This window comes from Lithobates pipiens, unplaced genomic scaffold, assembly GCF_037356315.1.
Source record: "Lithobates pipiens isolate NorthernLeopardFrog02 unplaced genomic scaffold, aLitPip1_a1.2 Scaffold_1, whole genome shotgun sequence".
Lineage (NCBI taxonomy): Eukaryota > Metazoa > Chordata > Amphibia > Anura > Ranidae > Lithobates > Lithobates pipiens.
In genome coordinates this window covers 230,684,204-230,699,268 of record NW_027507685.1, presented here as the reverse complement: position 1 = coordinate 230,699,268, position 15,065 = coordinate 230,684,204, and the positions used below count along the sequence as shown (strand labels likewise).

The 15,065-nt window shown below is 43.9% G+C and overlaps 1 protein-coding gene across 1 annotated transcript in view; it reads right to left on the bottom strand.

The window, feature by feature from the left end:
- Positions 1 to 10,409, bottom strand: part of LOC143984317 (major histocompatibility complex class I-related protein 1-like) — a 95,068-nt gene extending 84,659 nt beyond the window's left edge. Inside the window, exon 1 of the mRNA XM_077484563.1 lies at positions 10,248 to 10,409. Within this exon, the coding sequence (XP_077340689.1) occupies positions 10,248 to 10,332 (85 nt within the window). The 5' untranslated portion in view covers positions 10,333 to 10,409. The remainder of the gene's footprint in view (positions 1 to 10,247) is intronic.
- Between the last annotated feature and the right edge of the window lie 4,656 nt (positions 10,410 to 15,065).

Here is a 15,065-nt window from a genome sequence, read left to right as displayed (position 1 = left end):
GCATGTGGATTTTGTGAACACAAGTGGAATTTTGAACTAAAGTGGAGAGTTAATAACCAGGAGTTGAAAACAGGAGTTAAGACAGGAGTCTCTAACCTGTAAGTAACATCTTAAACTTCCTTTAAGTAATTGTATTGTAACTGGGAAATGAGTGCTAGCAGGGTTGAAGGTTTTGCTCAGTGCACAGTGTGCCACAAGTATGCAAAACTGGTGAAAGAGCTCCAGGATGCATACCGCTGTGACAGATGTGAGCAGGTTGCCCTTCTGGAAGCTCACATTAGAGATCTGGAGGAGCAAGTTGCAACACTGGGCAGAAAGGACAACCTTGAAAGGGGTCCTCTGCTCGCTGAGCAGGTGGTCAGTAGGGTTGATGTGGAGGGTGGAGGGGCAAGTCAGGATTATCACATAGGAAGATGGGTTAATGTAGTTAGAGGGAGTGGAAGGGGCTTGCAGAAAAGGAAGGCCAGTCCTGTGTTTGTGCATCAAAACAAATTTGCAGAGTTGGGTGAAAATGTGGAGGTGGCAAACACAGAGGTGGCAGCCCTATATGTCACTGCTCCCCCTAACAGCCGGGAGAGCAGTCCATCTAGTAGAGGAGGTGAGGGGAGTGCAGATAGGCCTAGACAGTTGGTGGTTATAGGGGATTCTATAATCAGAAGGACTGATAGAATAATTTGTCGCCAGGATCGCCTCAACCGAATAGTTTGCTGTCTCCCTGGTGCTAGGGTTCGGCATGTGGTGGACCGGGTGGATAAATTACTGGGAGGGGCTGGGTATGACCCAGCAGTCTTGGTCCACGTTGGAACCAATGACCGTATACAAGCAAGGTGGAGGCTCTTTAAGAATCAATTTAGAGAACTAGGCTGCAAGTTGAAGGGAAGGACTTCCAAGGTGATATTCTCTGAAATATTGCCTGTGCCATGCGCAACACAGGAAAGGCAGGGGGTGATTAGAGAGCTGAATGCATGGCTAAAGACCTGGTGTAGGGAGGCGGGATTTGGGTTTCTAGAGCACTGGGCTGACTTTTCATTGGGGTGCAACCTATATGCTAAAGATGGTTTGCACTTGAATGGAAGGGGGTCTGCTGTGCTGGGGGAGAGGTATATGGGAAGGCTGGAGGAGTATTTAAACTGGGTTTGAGGGGGGGGGGGGGTGAACCAGAATTACATTGGGCAGACAGGTCAGTTAGGGGTCATACATTAATGGAGGGTGGAATGGGGATATATGGGGGGTGGGATATGGCAGGTGACAAGAAATTTCCCATGTTGCAAACAGCCATTGAAAACTATAGGGCAATTTGTACTACTAAAAATATGAAAAACACCAGAGCAAAATGTAATAATGCATTAAAGTGTTTGTACACCAATGCCAGAAGTCTGCCAAGCAAAATAAGTGAGTTGGAAGCTGTGGTGCATGAGGAGAGCTATGATGTAATCGGTATTGCTGAAACTTGGCTTCAATCCTCACATGACTGGGCTATTAATATTCCTGGCTATGCACTCTTTCGGAGAGACAGGGTAAGAAGGAAAGGTGGCGGGGTCTGTCTCTATGTGAGAAGTGATCTCAAAGCAAGTGTGAAAGAGGACCTGGTGGATGGAGAGTGTGATGAGTCTGAAGCATTATGGGTGGAACTGCATTTAGATCGGTGTAGTTCAAAGTTAATCGTTGGAGTTTGTTATAGACCACCCAATGTTAATGAGGAGGTGGAGACTCAGCTCCTTGCACAGGTGGAAAGGGCTGCAAGGGCTGGGACAGTGATAATAATGGGGGATTTTAACTACCCAGAAATTGACTGGAGTAATGGCACTGCTGGGACAGTTAAAGGGCAAAAAATGATAAACCTATTACATGACAATTTTATGATCCAGTTTATTGAGGCCTCAACTAGGAATGAAGCTCTGTTGGACCTGGTAATCTCAAACCATGCAGAGCTTATTACTAATGTCCAGATAAAGGAACACCTGGGTAGCAGTGATCATAACATGATTTCCTTTGATGTTAGCGCTAAACAAGAAATACATACAGGTAAGATAAAAACACTTAACTTCAAGAGAGCAAATTTTCCAAGGATGAGGGCTGCTCTCCAGGACTTAGACTGGGAGAGAATATTTGCTTCAATGGGCACAGAACAGAAATGGGAATTCTTCAAAAAGACTGTTTGGGACCTCACTGCAAAGTATATTCCCATGGGCAATAAGTTTAAAAGGCTAAAAACAAAACCTATGTGGCTCACAGCCAAAGTTAAAAAAGCTATAAACTATAAGAGAAGAGCTTTTAAAAAATATAAAAATGAAGGATCACTAGTGACATTTAAATGTTACAAAGAATTTAACAGAATATGTAAAAAGGAAATCAAGGATGCAAAAATTCAAAACGAACGACAGATTGCAAAAGATAGTAGGACAAACCCCAAAAAATTCTTCAAATATATTAATAGTAAAAAGGTCAAGTCTGAGCATGTAGGCCCTTTACAAAATAGTTGTGGGTGACTGGGGACAAAGAGAAGGCTAATTTATTAAATACTTTCTTCAGTTCTGTGTACACAAAAGAGCATGGGGAAGCGCATGTCCAAAATGGGAGTGATAGTGACACAGCCCCAAATGATCCACAATGGCTCAAAAGTGATATGGTCCAGAAATATTTAGACAGAATAAAGGTGGATAAAGCACCTGGCCCTGATGGCATCCACCCACGGATCCTAAAAGAATTGAGCTTTGTAATTTCAGAGCCATTGTATCAAATTTTTAGGGACTCATTAATGATGGGAATAGTCCCACTGGATTGGCGCAGGGCGAACGTGGTGCCTATATTTAAAAAGGGATCAAAGTCTTTACCAAGTAACTATAGACCTGTTAGCTTAACTTCTATAGCTGGGAAGATACTGGAGCGTTTAATAAAAGACCACATCAACGAGTTCTTGCTGAACAAAAACACTTTAAAGCGGGAGTCCACCGGGACTCCGCGTTTTTTTTTTTTTTTTTAAAAGCCAGCAGCTACAAATACTGCAGCTGCTGACTTTTAAATAGTGACACTTACCTGTCCAGCGCGCCCGCGATGTCGGCACCCGAAGCCGATCGCTCGCTCGGCTGCCGGGTCCCGCCGCCATCTTGGGTATGGGAATCAGGAAATGGAGCCTTTCGGCTTCATTTCCCGGTTCCCTACTGCGCATGCGCGAGCCGCGCGGCGCAATCCGGACGGTCCCCGCTGCCTCTGGGAGCTGTGTGTTTCCCAGCAGGCAGCGGGGCACTTGCTGAAGGGGGCGGGCGCTTGCGGAACGGGGCGTAACGTACGCCCCGTTCCGCAGAGAGCTAGCCCGGAAGTGGGTGCAGTTACCTGGATTATCCAGGTAACTGCACCCCCCTCCCCCCTGAAAGGTGCCGATTGTGGCGCCGGAGGGGGGGGGGATTCCGATGAGCGGAGGTCCATTTTAGGGTGGACCTCCGCTTTAAGCAACAGACAACATGGATTCATGAAAGACAGAAGTTGTCAGACAAATCTGATTTCTTTTTATGAGGAGGTAAGTAAAACCTTGGACAGAGGGGTGGCGGTGGACGTGGTATACTTGGATTTTGCAAAAGCGTTCGATACAATTCCCCACACACGGCTCATGTGTAAGGTATAGTCTACAGGTTTGGAAATATCAGTTTGTAAATGGATAGAAAATTGGCTAAAAGACAGAATTCAGAGAGTAGTGATTAATGATTCTTACTCTTAGGGATGAGCCGAACACCCCCCTGTTCGGTTCGCACCAGAACCTGCGAACAGACCTAAACTTCGTGTGAACTTTAGAACCCTATTAAAGTCTATGGGACTCGAATGTTCACAATCTAAAGTGCTCATTTTAAAGGGTAATATGCAGGTTACTGTCCTAAAAAGTGTTTGGGGACCTGGGTCCTGCCCCAGGGGACATGGATCAATGCAAAAAAAAGTTTTAAAAACGGCCGTTTTTTCAGGAGCAGTGATTTTAATAATGATTAAAGTGAAACAATAAAAGTGTAATATTCCTTTAAATTTCGTAGCTGGGGGTATCTATAGTATGCCTATGAAGGGGCGCATGTTTCTGGTGCTTAGAACTGTCCCTGCACAAAGTGTCATTTGTGCAGGAAAAAAAGTCTTTTAAAATCACTTGCGGCTAAATTGTCGGGTCTCCGTAATACAGAGAACACTCAATGAGTGTTCTCTGTATTAGCCGACATATCAGGTCTGACATGGATATTAAGGGGAACACCGTGTCAAATTTAAAAAAAAAAATTGACGTGGGGGTCCCCCTAAAAATCCATATCAGACCCTTTATCCGAGCACGCAACCTGGCAGGCCGCAGGAAAAGAGGGGGGGACGAGAGAGCGGCCCCCCTCCCTCTTTAACCGTACCAGGCCACATACCCTCAACATTGGGAGGATGCTTTGGGGGTCTGTGACCCCTTAAAGCACCTTGTCCCCATGTTGATAAGGACAAGGGCCTCATCCTCACAACCCTGGCCGTTGGTTGTGAGGGTCTGTGGGCGGGGGGCTTATCAGAATCTGGAAGCCCCCTTTAACAAGGGAACCCCCAGATCCCGGCCCCCCCCTGTTTGAAATGGTAAGGGGGTACAAAAGTACCCCTACCATTTCACAAAGAAAGTGTCAAAATGGTTAAATAAGACAAACACACTTTTGAAAAATTCCTTTATTAAAAATGAAAAAAATAAAAAAAAAAAGATTCCAGCGGTGCTAATCCACTCTTGCTATCCAGCGATGGATCTCCGGGGTCCAACGATGGATGATCATATCCAGCGACGGGGGGGGTCTCTCAGTACAGCGCTGTCCATACATCCTTCTTCTGTCTCCACTCCGGAGACACTGCAGAGAGCCCAGCGCTGTTTCTTATATTAGGGGGGCGGGGCCATCCGTCACCTGACCCCGCCCCTCTGACGCTGGAGAGGGAAGCCAGGGGTTCCCCAGTGACGTGTGGGTGACCCCGCCCCCTCTGATGTAACGCAGGTTTCCGTTACATCAGAGGGGGCGGGGTCACCCACACGTCACTGGGGAACCCCTGGCTCCCTTTCTTGTATTAAGAGAGGTATGGACTCCAGAGAGAGAGATATCATTTTGCCCCTGTTCAAATCATTAGTAAGACCTCACCTGGAATATGCAGTTCAGTTTTGGGCACCAGTTCTCAAAAAGGATATCAGGGAACTGGAGAAAGTGCAGAGAAGGGCAACCAAACTGATAAGAGGCATGAAGGAACTCAGCTATGAGGAAAGATTAGAGGAACTGAATTTATTCACCTTTGAGAAGAGGAGAATAAGGGGGGATATGATCAACATGTTCAAATATATTAGGGGTCCATATAGTGAACTTGGTGTTGAGTTGTTCTCTGTACGGTCAACCCAGAGGACAAGGGGGCACTCTTTACGTCTAGAGGAAAAGAGATTTCATCTTCAAGTACGGAAAGGTTTCTTCACAGTTAGAGCTGTGAAAATGTGGAATAGACTCCCGCCAGAGGTGGTTCTGGCCAGCTCAGTAGATTGCTTTAAGAAAGGCCTGGATACTTTCCTGAATGTACATAATATAATATAACTGGGTACTAACATAGGTAAAGTTGATCCAGGGAAAAACCGATCGCCTCTTGGGGGATCAGGAAGGAATTTTTTTCCCCTGCTGTAGCAAATTGGAGCATGCTCTGCTGGGGGTTTTTTTTCGCCTTCCTCTGGATCAATTGTGGGCATAAAATTGGGTATTTGGATTGTACGATTATTTTTTATTTTATTTATTTGTTTTTAAGGTTGAACTGGATGGACTTGTGTCTTTTTTCAACCTGAATAACTATGTAGCTATGTAACTATGTAACTATGTCCCTTAGGTACCCTCTCTCAGAATGCACAGCGGGTAAACCACTCCCACTGGGCTGTTTCTGGGCAAAGAGGTACTCAATACACCCAGCCTGTTGCATTTCCAACACTGACCGATGATGAGAGCGCCACCCATGACCAAGTGGAAAACTACACACCCCAGCTGAACTGGAACAGAAACCATAAATTTAACACAATCAGTCTGAGCTAAACTACAGCTCAGACAAAGCTAAATTTACACCTATAGTGCCTGCCCATCAGGAGCAGGGCGCTACATAAATATGAAAAAAAAATTTTTTAAAGTGCCTCGTCCCGCCGAGCTCGCGCACAGAAGTGAACGCATACGCAAGTTGCGCTCACATATGAAAACAATGTTTAAACCACACATCAATCTCTGTATTTGTGGACAATACTAAGCTAAGCAGGGCAATAACTTCTCCGCAGGATGTGGAAACCTTGCAAGAAGATCTGAACAAATTAAGGGGGTGGGCAACTACATGGCAAATGAGGTTTAATGTAGAAAAATGTAAAATAATGAATTTGGGTGCCAAAAATATGAATGCAATCTATACACTGGGGGGAGAACCTCTGGAGGAATCTAGGATGGAAAAGGACCTGGGGTCCTAGTAGATGATAGGCTCAGCAATGGCATGCAATGCCAAGCTGCTGCTACTGAAGCAAACAGAATATTGACATGCATTAAAAAAGGTATTAACTCCAGGGATAAAGCGATAATTCTCCAGCTCCACGAGACTCTGGTCTGGCCGCACCTGGAGTATGCTGTCCAGTTCTGGGCACCAGTCCTCAGGAAAGATGTGTTGGAAATGGAGCGAGTACAAAGAAGGGCAACAAAGCTAATAAAGGGTCTGGAGGATGTTAGTAATGAAGAAAGATTGCGAGCACTGAACGTATTCTCTATGGAGAAGTGGCACTTGAGAGGGGATATGATTTAAATTTACAAATACCATACTGGTGACCACACAATAGGGATAAACCTTTTTTGCAGAAAGGAGTTTAACAAGACTCGTGGCCACTCATTAAAATGAGAAGAAAAGAGGTTTAACCTTAAACTACGTAGAGGGTTCTTTACTGTAAGAGCGGCGAGGATGTTGAATTCCCTTCCACAGGTGGTGGTCTCAATGGGGAGCATCGATAGTTTTTTTAAACTATTGGATGAAATCTGAAAGACCGCAACATACAATATACAATGTAATACTGACATATAATCACACACAGGTTGGACTTGATGGACTTGTGTCTTTATTCAACCTCTCCTACTATGTAACTATGTAACATGTGAGATATTGCCGTGATCGTTGGAGGGAGAGCAATAATTCTAGCCCTAGACCTCCTCTGTAACTTTAAACATGTAAGCTGTAGACATTTTAAAACATCGCTTATGGAGATTTTTAAGGGTAAAAGTTTGTCTCCATTCCACGAGTGGGCACAATTTTGAAGCGTGACATGTTGGGTATCTATTTACTCGGCGTAACATTATCTTTCACAATATAAAAAAAAATTGGGCTAACTTTACTGTTGTCTTATTTTGCTTGTAAGGCCGCTGCGCAAATACGGTGTAACATAAAGTATTGCAACAACCGCCATTTTATTCTCTAGGGTGTTAGACAAATATATATATATATATATATATATATATATATATATATATATAATGTTTGGGGGTTCTAACTAATTTTCTAGCAAAAAAACCTGATTTTAACTTGTAAACACAGAGTCTGAAAAATAGGCCCGGTCCTTAAGTGGTTAATGACACCCCCAGCACTACGATATGCAAACTGTCAATTTGAACAGGAATCGGATCGCATGAGTATGAACACCCATGCGATCCGATTCTGGTGCAGACCAAAAAAAGGGTCCTGCAAGCGTTTGGTCCGAATGAGATGCAAAATCAGCCATACAATGTGTATGGTTGAATTTGCATTGAACAGACATCGCATGTGATTTGCACAGCAGTGGGAACTGGCCCTTACAGAGGGTGGAGTGGGAGGTGGGAAATAATATTGTAAGTTATATATGCGATATGGTAGGGTGGGTTTTGTTATGATACGTTATATGGTTTTTGAAGGAAGGTGGGAGCTTTGGTTGATGGTTAATTTGTAATTAAGAAATGTTTACTCTGTGTTATTAATGTAATTTTCTTCTGTTATAGGGTGAGTGCAATGGTGGAGAGACATCAGTGGAGGGAAAGCAAACTTGTGTATTTAAAGCGGAGGTCCACCCCAAAGTGGACCTCTCCGCTCATTGGAATCCTCCCCGCCTCCGGCGCCACAATTGGCACCTTTCAGGGGGGAGGGGGGTGCAGGTACCTGTACAGTACAGGTATCTGCACTCACTTCCAGCATAGCTATCTGCGGAAAGGGGCGTAATCTACGCCCCTTTCCGAAAGTCCCCCGCTGCCTGCTGGGAAACACACGGATCCCAGAGACAGCGGGGACCATCCTTATTGCTCAGCGCGACTCGCGCATGCACAGTAGGGAACCGGGAAATGAAGCCGAAAGGCTCCACTTCCTGATTCCCATACCCAAGATGGCGGCGGCAGCATCCGAGAGACAATCGAGAGATCGGCTTCGGTGCCGACATCGTGGGTGCGCTGGGCGGGTAAGTGTCCTTATTTTAAAAGTCAGCAGCTGCAGTATTTGTAGCTGCTGGCTTTTAAAAAAAAAAAACGGTGGAACTCCCGGCGGACTCTCGCTTTAAGTGGAGGGAAAGGTTTTAAGGAAACATTCTTTGTGATATTATTATGGGTGGGAAGATATGTTTGGGATTTGTGATTATTGTATAGAATATTTTTGATGTTTTTTTTGTTTGTTTTTTGTGTGAAGTGTATTTTATGTAAACATTTTAAAGTGGTTGTAAACCCTTACAAACCACTTTGACCTACAGGTAAGCCTAGATTAAGGCTTACCTGTAGGTCCAAGAAATATCTCCTAAACCTATAAGGTTTAGGAGATATTCGCCCGAAAACAGGCACCGCTGTCTACGGCGCGCGGCGCGCAGGCGCACTGAGCGCGGCATTCTCAGCGACGGAGCTGCCGCGCGTGTCGGCTACCGTGCGCATGCGCGGGAGTGACGCCATCGCGGCTTCGCCGAATGACAGCGGCGGAGCTGCGAGACCCCACCAAGAAGATGGATGCGGCAGACTACAGGGGACAGCGGCGACTTCGCTGGCTCCTGTGTCAGGTAAGTGACACATAATGGACTACTATGCGATGCATAGTAGTCCATTATGCTTTGCCTTTGCAGGGAATGAAAGAGGAAGTAAACTCATCAGGGTTTACTTCTTCTTTAAAGAATTTTTAATAAAAGAATTGAAAAAAAATGATGTGGCTTCCCCACCACTTGTTGTAACCCCTAAAAGCCCACACCACTGCGCTGTAGCCATGTGCATTACACAGAGTTGTGGCACGGTCCCATTCAGTTGAATGGGTTGAGTGCAGTGAGTGGTAATTTTTGCTGCACTACAATATAAAGCATCGTGGCCATGACATTATGTACATTATCCACTCCTGACCCCTGCATTGTGTACATTACCCACTCCCATAGCTCCCAACTGTCCCTGTTTTCGAGGGACTGACCCTGATTTGGAAAAAAGTCCATCTGTCCCTCATTCCTCCTCATTTGTCCCTCATTTTGGTCTGATCTATATAGTTGTAAACAAAATACACTTTTTATATTTCAAAAAGTGTTTCATCCAATTTCTAAATTGTTGCATTTGTAAATTTCAAAAGCTGGTATAAAGGAATAGTAGTGGTTAAAAAAAGCACTTAATGGTTTAACTAATCCTCCTTCCCTTTTCTTTTTTTTTTTTCCTTTAAGAGGAAGTGGCATGGGGTGTGTGCTATGCTTCATACTTTTGCTAATAGGTATCCCTTGTTCCCACACCGAATGGTTGGGAGATATGCCCACTCCTGACCCCTGCATTGTGTGCGTTAGCCATTCCCGACCCCTGCACTCTGTATGTTACCCACCCTTGACCGCTGCATTATGTACTTTACCCACTTCTGACTCCTGCACAGTGTAAAGTGCAAACTCCCGACGCCTACATGTTGTACATTATATACACATATTTCACTCCTGTGCTCTGTACAAGTTTTAAACCCCCACCATGGTTAGCACAATACTGTCACACCCTAATTACTTCACAGCACATCTCCTTCTTCTCTACTGGCTGTGTACGATTTGGGTGGTGGTTTTAGGCCCTGGCCCTATCAAGTAGGCTGTACAGGGCCACATGATTTGTAACAATGGCCCTAAATATCCACAGCGGCAGTGGAAGAGCTGTAACGCAGTGGTATTTCAAACCATGGGTTGCCTAAAAGGTCAGTATAGAAGGGTTTACTTCCTCTCTAACTATAGCACAGCAGCATGTAAATACGAGAGAAAAATAAGTACTAACCTGCGTAGGCTGTTGGCAGAAACAAAAAGCAAGCCTGGAAGATCTGTAATCTCCAAAACATGGCTCTCTTCAGTATTGTCTTCATTGCTCACTAAATGATTTCTGTTTTCAATTGTATCAGCACAGTCCACCTATTCAGCTTAGTTTCAACAGGAAAGTTACTAGGAGGAGTCTTAAATTGTAGAACGCCTTTATTAACCCATTTGTGTCAAACTGCATGGCAAGCAGTTCTTTCATTTTCGTTTTGCTTTGAAACAAAAGCTATGGTTTGTATTATTTTTGTGCCTGCATTTACATCTGAGCATAGCAGAAACAGAACATATTCCAGGTGATTTTGAAGTGTTTTTCAGGCGTATTCGCACATGGTCATTTTTCTGCTCATTTCCCTATACATAGAATACCATCATTTTAAATTTTCCGTGTTCACACTTGTACCTACAGTCGCCCCATGCTTTACGTCCTATGCTCAAAAAAGTACATGAGTTTTTTTTGGTCCTTCAGAGAAAAAAGGTGGTGTCATAGGAAATAAATTATTTGACAAACAGCACTAGCAATGTGCCTGGTGCAAAATTAGTGAAAAATATTAAACCAATATTAAATCATACATAATGAGTAATAAATATATGTGGAAATGAATGTGCATTAAAATCCATAATAGATTAAACTACTTGTTAAATGAAACTGTGCTCAGTATGCCATGGAATGAAAAAAACGTTGATTGTGCTCCCAACTGATTATTAAATTGAAGATCTCTACTCACTGAATGAAGTTGACCCTCATTACCTTACAGCAAGAGTGGTCAAAAGCGCTGTATGGACTAAGTGACCCGAGGTACTGAAAACGGCTCCTGTCAGTGTCTTGTGGTCCCAGGAAACAGCCCGAGAAAACCTCTGCTCTTCCATACTATACGAGATCCAGACCGCGATCATATCTCAACGATCACAGGCTCCACACCTGAATTACAATCAGCAGCTCTCTGCCACCATCCGTGCTCCAAATGAACAACCCTAGGAGTATTCAAAAATAGAAGAAAAATGGGCTCCACATAGCGTAAACCAGTATGGCTCTTTAAAAAACTTTAAGCCCTTGTACACACTGTCGAACATTCCGACCACAAAATCTGTTGGGTAAATTCCGAAGGATTTAGTCCGGAAGTGGTGTTGCATCCACACGGTCGGACAAAGTTGTCGAAATTTCCGGTCAACAAGGTGACGTAAACCACGTATGACGGGACTAGAAAAGGGAAGTTCAGCACCACGTGCAGCACCCTTTGGGCTCCTTCTGCTGATCTCTTGTTTATCGCGTGTTAGTAGAAGTTTGGTGAGAGACGATTCACGCTTTTCAGATTTGTGCTTCAGATCGTTACTGCTCTTCAGTTTGTGCTTGTCGGTGCGTATCTGCTTATCAGTGTGTGTAGTTGGTTCGCATTTGTTGGTCATTGCGGACTGTAATTTGGTATATAGTACGCTTTGAATTACAGTGCTTATTGTCCGCTCGTTTCTGGTTTTCAGTTTGTTCTTTCAGGCCTTGCTGTTTATCGGTGCTTTCTGTTGTCCGTTCTGACCAGCCGACCATTTTAAGCCATGGTTCGTGTATGTACTCGTTGTAGAGTTCATGCTGTGCATTGGCTTGGTGTTGGGTTTTTATCTTTGACACAAGTCCGGTCCATAAACAGGGCGAGGAGGAGTTTGTGGACCAAGAATTGGTTGCTCCAGCGTGACCAGTTCTCGCACATGCCTTTGCTTCGTAAGATCCGGGAGGAATCTGATAAGGGGACCTTATACTTTTGGCTTTAAATACTCATTTCCAAAAATGTTTGTGTCTAATCTGCTTGCAATGTTGATGTGCAAAATGACAATTTTTTTTTCTTGTTTGACTCCACAGTTTCCTTCAACGCCACAGGAATGGCAGACTGTGACCTCCTACTTTGCCAGCCATTGGGACTTTCCCAATTGTGGAGCTGCAGTTGATAAGAAACCATCCGCATCAACCCGCCCCCCAACTCGGGATCCTACTATTATAATTACAAGGGGTATAATAGTATCGTGATGTTGGCAGTGATGTCAGCGAAATATGACTTCCTGTATATGGACGTGGGGAAAAATGGCCGTATGTCGGATGGTGGAGTGTTCGCGTGGACGGAGTTCTACTGGCGTCTCCAGAGTGGCAGTCTGGGCTTGCCACCTCCAGAGGAGAATGTCAAAGGACTCCCCTTTGTTTTCGTCATGGTTGAGGCGTTTGCTCTGGCAAACCATCTGATGCTGCCTTTCACAATGAGGACCCTCACCCGGATCAGAGGATCTTTCATTTGCGGCTGGCCAGAGCCAGAAGAGTAGCGGAGAACACTTTCAGGATAATGGCCAGCTGGTTCCGCCTATTTTTGACTCCAATCCACATGGCGGAATATAAACTCAATCATATTGTGCTTTCGTGCTGCATTCTGCACAGTTTTTTGAAAAAATACTCAGCAAACTATGTGGCCTCAGTTGGGCCCGATGCAGACTTGCTGGAAATTGTCAACCTGACGGCCCTTGAAGCTGGTCATCCTGGTTTGTGCCCGCGAGGTCAGATCAAGATATGTGGAGTACTTTGTGGGTAGGGGGGCTATTGATATGCCAGATAATGTCTGAGAGGCATTTTTGTAATACATTTTTCTTTGAAACTCCAATAATCTTTGTTTTCATTTACTGCTTGGCTTTGTTTTAGGTGTCTCCTAGGTTTTATTTGGGGGTTTTCTGGGCCTTTTTCTACAACAGTGCAAACCCAATTTCAGAGCGAGATGAGGTGACAGTCTCTTCTTCAGATAATCTTATTATGTTGTGGGTCTGCCACACACACACCTTGTTTTTGTTGTTAATGTATGTAGTGCATTACTGACAAAAATATTGCTCATTTTCAGCACCATGGCAGAAATATGTGGAGTCATGAAAATGGCGTGATTGGGGAAATTTAAACATCACTGTGGGTGTTATTTACTAAAGGAAAATCCACTATGCACTACAACTGCACTGCAAAACTGCAAAAGTGCATCTGAAACTGCACTTGGAGTGCAAAGTGGATTTGCCTTTAGTAAATACCACCCATTGCCACAGAAAACAACAACTTTACTACAAATACTGCTTTACTACAAATACACATTGTTGATAATTTAACTTTTTACTCAAAGCACATTCACATGTGCGTTTAGAAAAGGGTTTTACAACAAACCAACATGTTTGGTGTATATAAAACATTATTTTTGGTAACATTTTACTAACTTGCGGTTTTTGTGTAAACAGGCATGTATCAAAGCATAACATACAGAACACAGGAACTTACAAATTTCCACTTTGAAAAGTGAAGACAATATCAGACATGAGTATGTACAAACTGTGCTGATATTACCTTCATCAGATGGAGTGCCACCCCTGGAAAAGCCAAATTTGGAAGATGCACACAAATTGAGAATCAAAAAGTGGCCAGTTTCCTCCTGATTACATGCCTAAAGTCTACATGTGCTATCTCCCATCATGGGGTATCAATGTACGTGTTTTGGGGGTGCAACCCCTTCATCTCAGCCACTTTAGTAGCAAAGGGGTTGCACCCACAAAACGCGAACATTGATCCCCAGTGATGGGAGATAGTACATGTTGACACACTGAGTGCATCTTCCAAATTTGGCTTTTCTAAAAATATAAAAGTGTTTTTGAAGCATTAAAATTGATGCTAGCTAGTTTTGGGTGTTTCAGACTCTCCCTAAATTATCAATGATGTTCCTTAATTTTTTGCTGAACATCATTGATGTTTTTCTGGATATTCTCTAAATCGCGATTGCACCCCATTATCTCCCCAATGAGGATTTGGGCACTTTCACTGGTAAAATTCGATTCTTCTTCCACAACATCCACATCACCTAAAAAGAAACCAAAAAAAACACACCATGTATTATAAATATGCAGGCATACATTGATTTGCTTACCTGAAGCTGTGGTCTCCGAAACTCACCTGTTGTGGTGCCAATTTTGCCAATTTCGACAATCTCTCCTTCCTCCTCCTCCTCTGCTTGTGGTGTTGGTATTTCCCCTTCATTGGGGGGTGTGGGGTCCCTGGTGCCCTCAGACGTCCCGAGTCTTCTCTCCCCTATGAGAATGTAAAAAAGGAATACTTAGCACACAGATATTTGAGGGCAGAAATAGGAATATGAAACATTGCTTGGAAGTGTCGTACAATTGTGTTTTTTGGCAGAGTTCAAAGGAGAAAACATTATTTTTGACACTTTCTAAATCTGGAATACTTACCTGTTGTGTGAACAAATGTAGTCAAGTGCAACTTGGCAAAACATTGTTTTTGGAGTGGGCTAATAAACGATGTTTATTACGAACGATTGAACCCATGAACATGAAAGTGGCCATTTTAAATCAAAGGACATGGCGCAGTATGCAAGCAATAATAATAATATGAACACATGACAACTACTTACTTTTTTGAAGAACTCGCTTGATCCTTCTGTACTGATCGTGCTCCCTCAGTTTCAGGTCTGACCAGCATTTCCTTAGTTGATCCTTGTATTGCCGTACCCCAAAATTCTTCTGAAGACTCTCCACAACTTTAGTCATGATCTTGGCCTTTCTGACATTTGGGTTTGGGTAAGGTCCATACTTCCCATCATAGTCGTTCCTCTTCAATATGTCCACCATCTCCAACATCTCTCCAAAAGACATATTTGAGGCCTTAAATCTTCTCCTCCGGGATCGGGACGTTTCAGGCTCCGGGCTTTCCTCGTCCTCCTCCTCATTAGTAGAATTCTAATCATGCCCCTGCTGTGTCTCCGTCATGTGC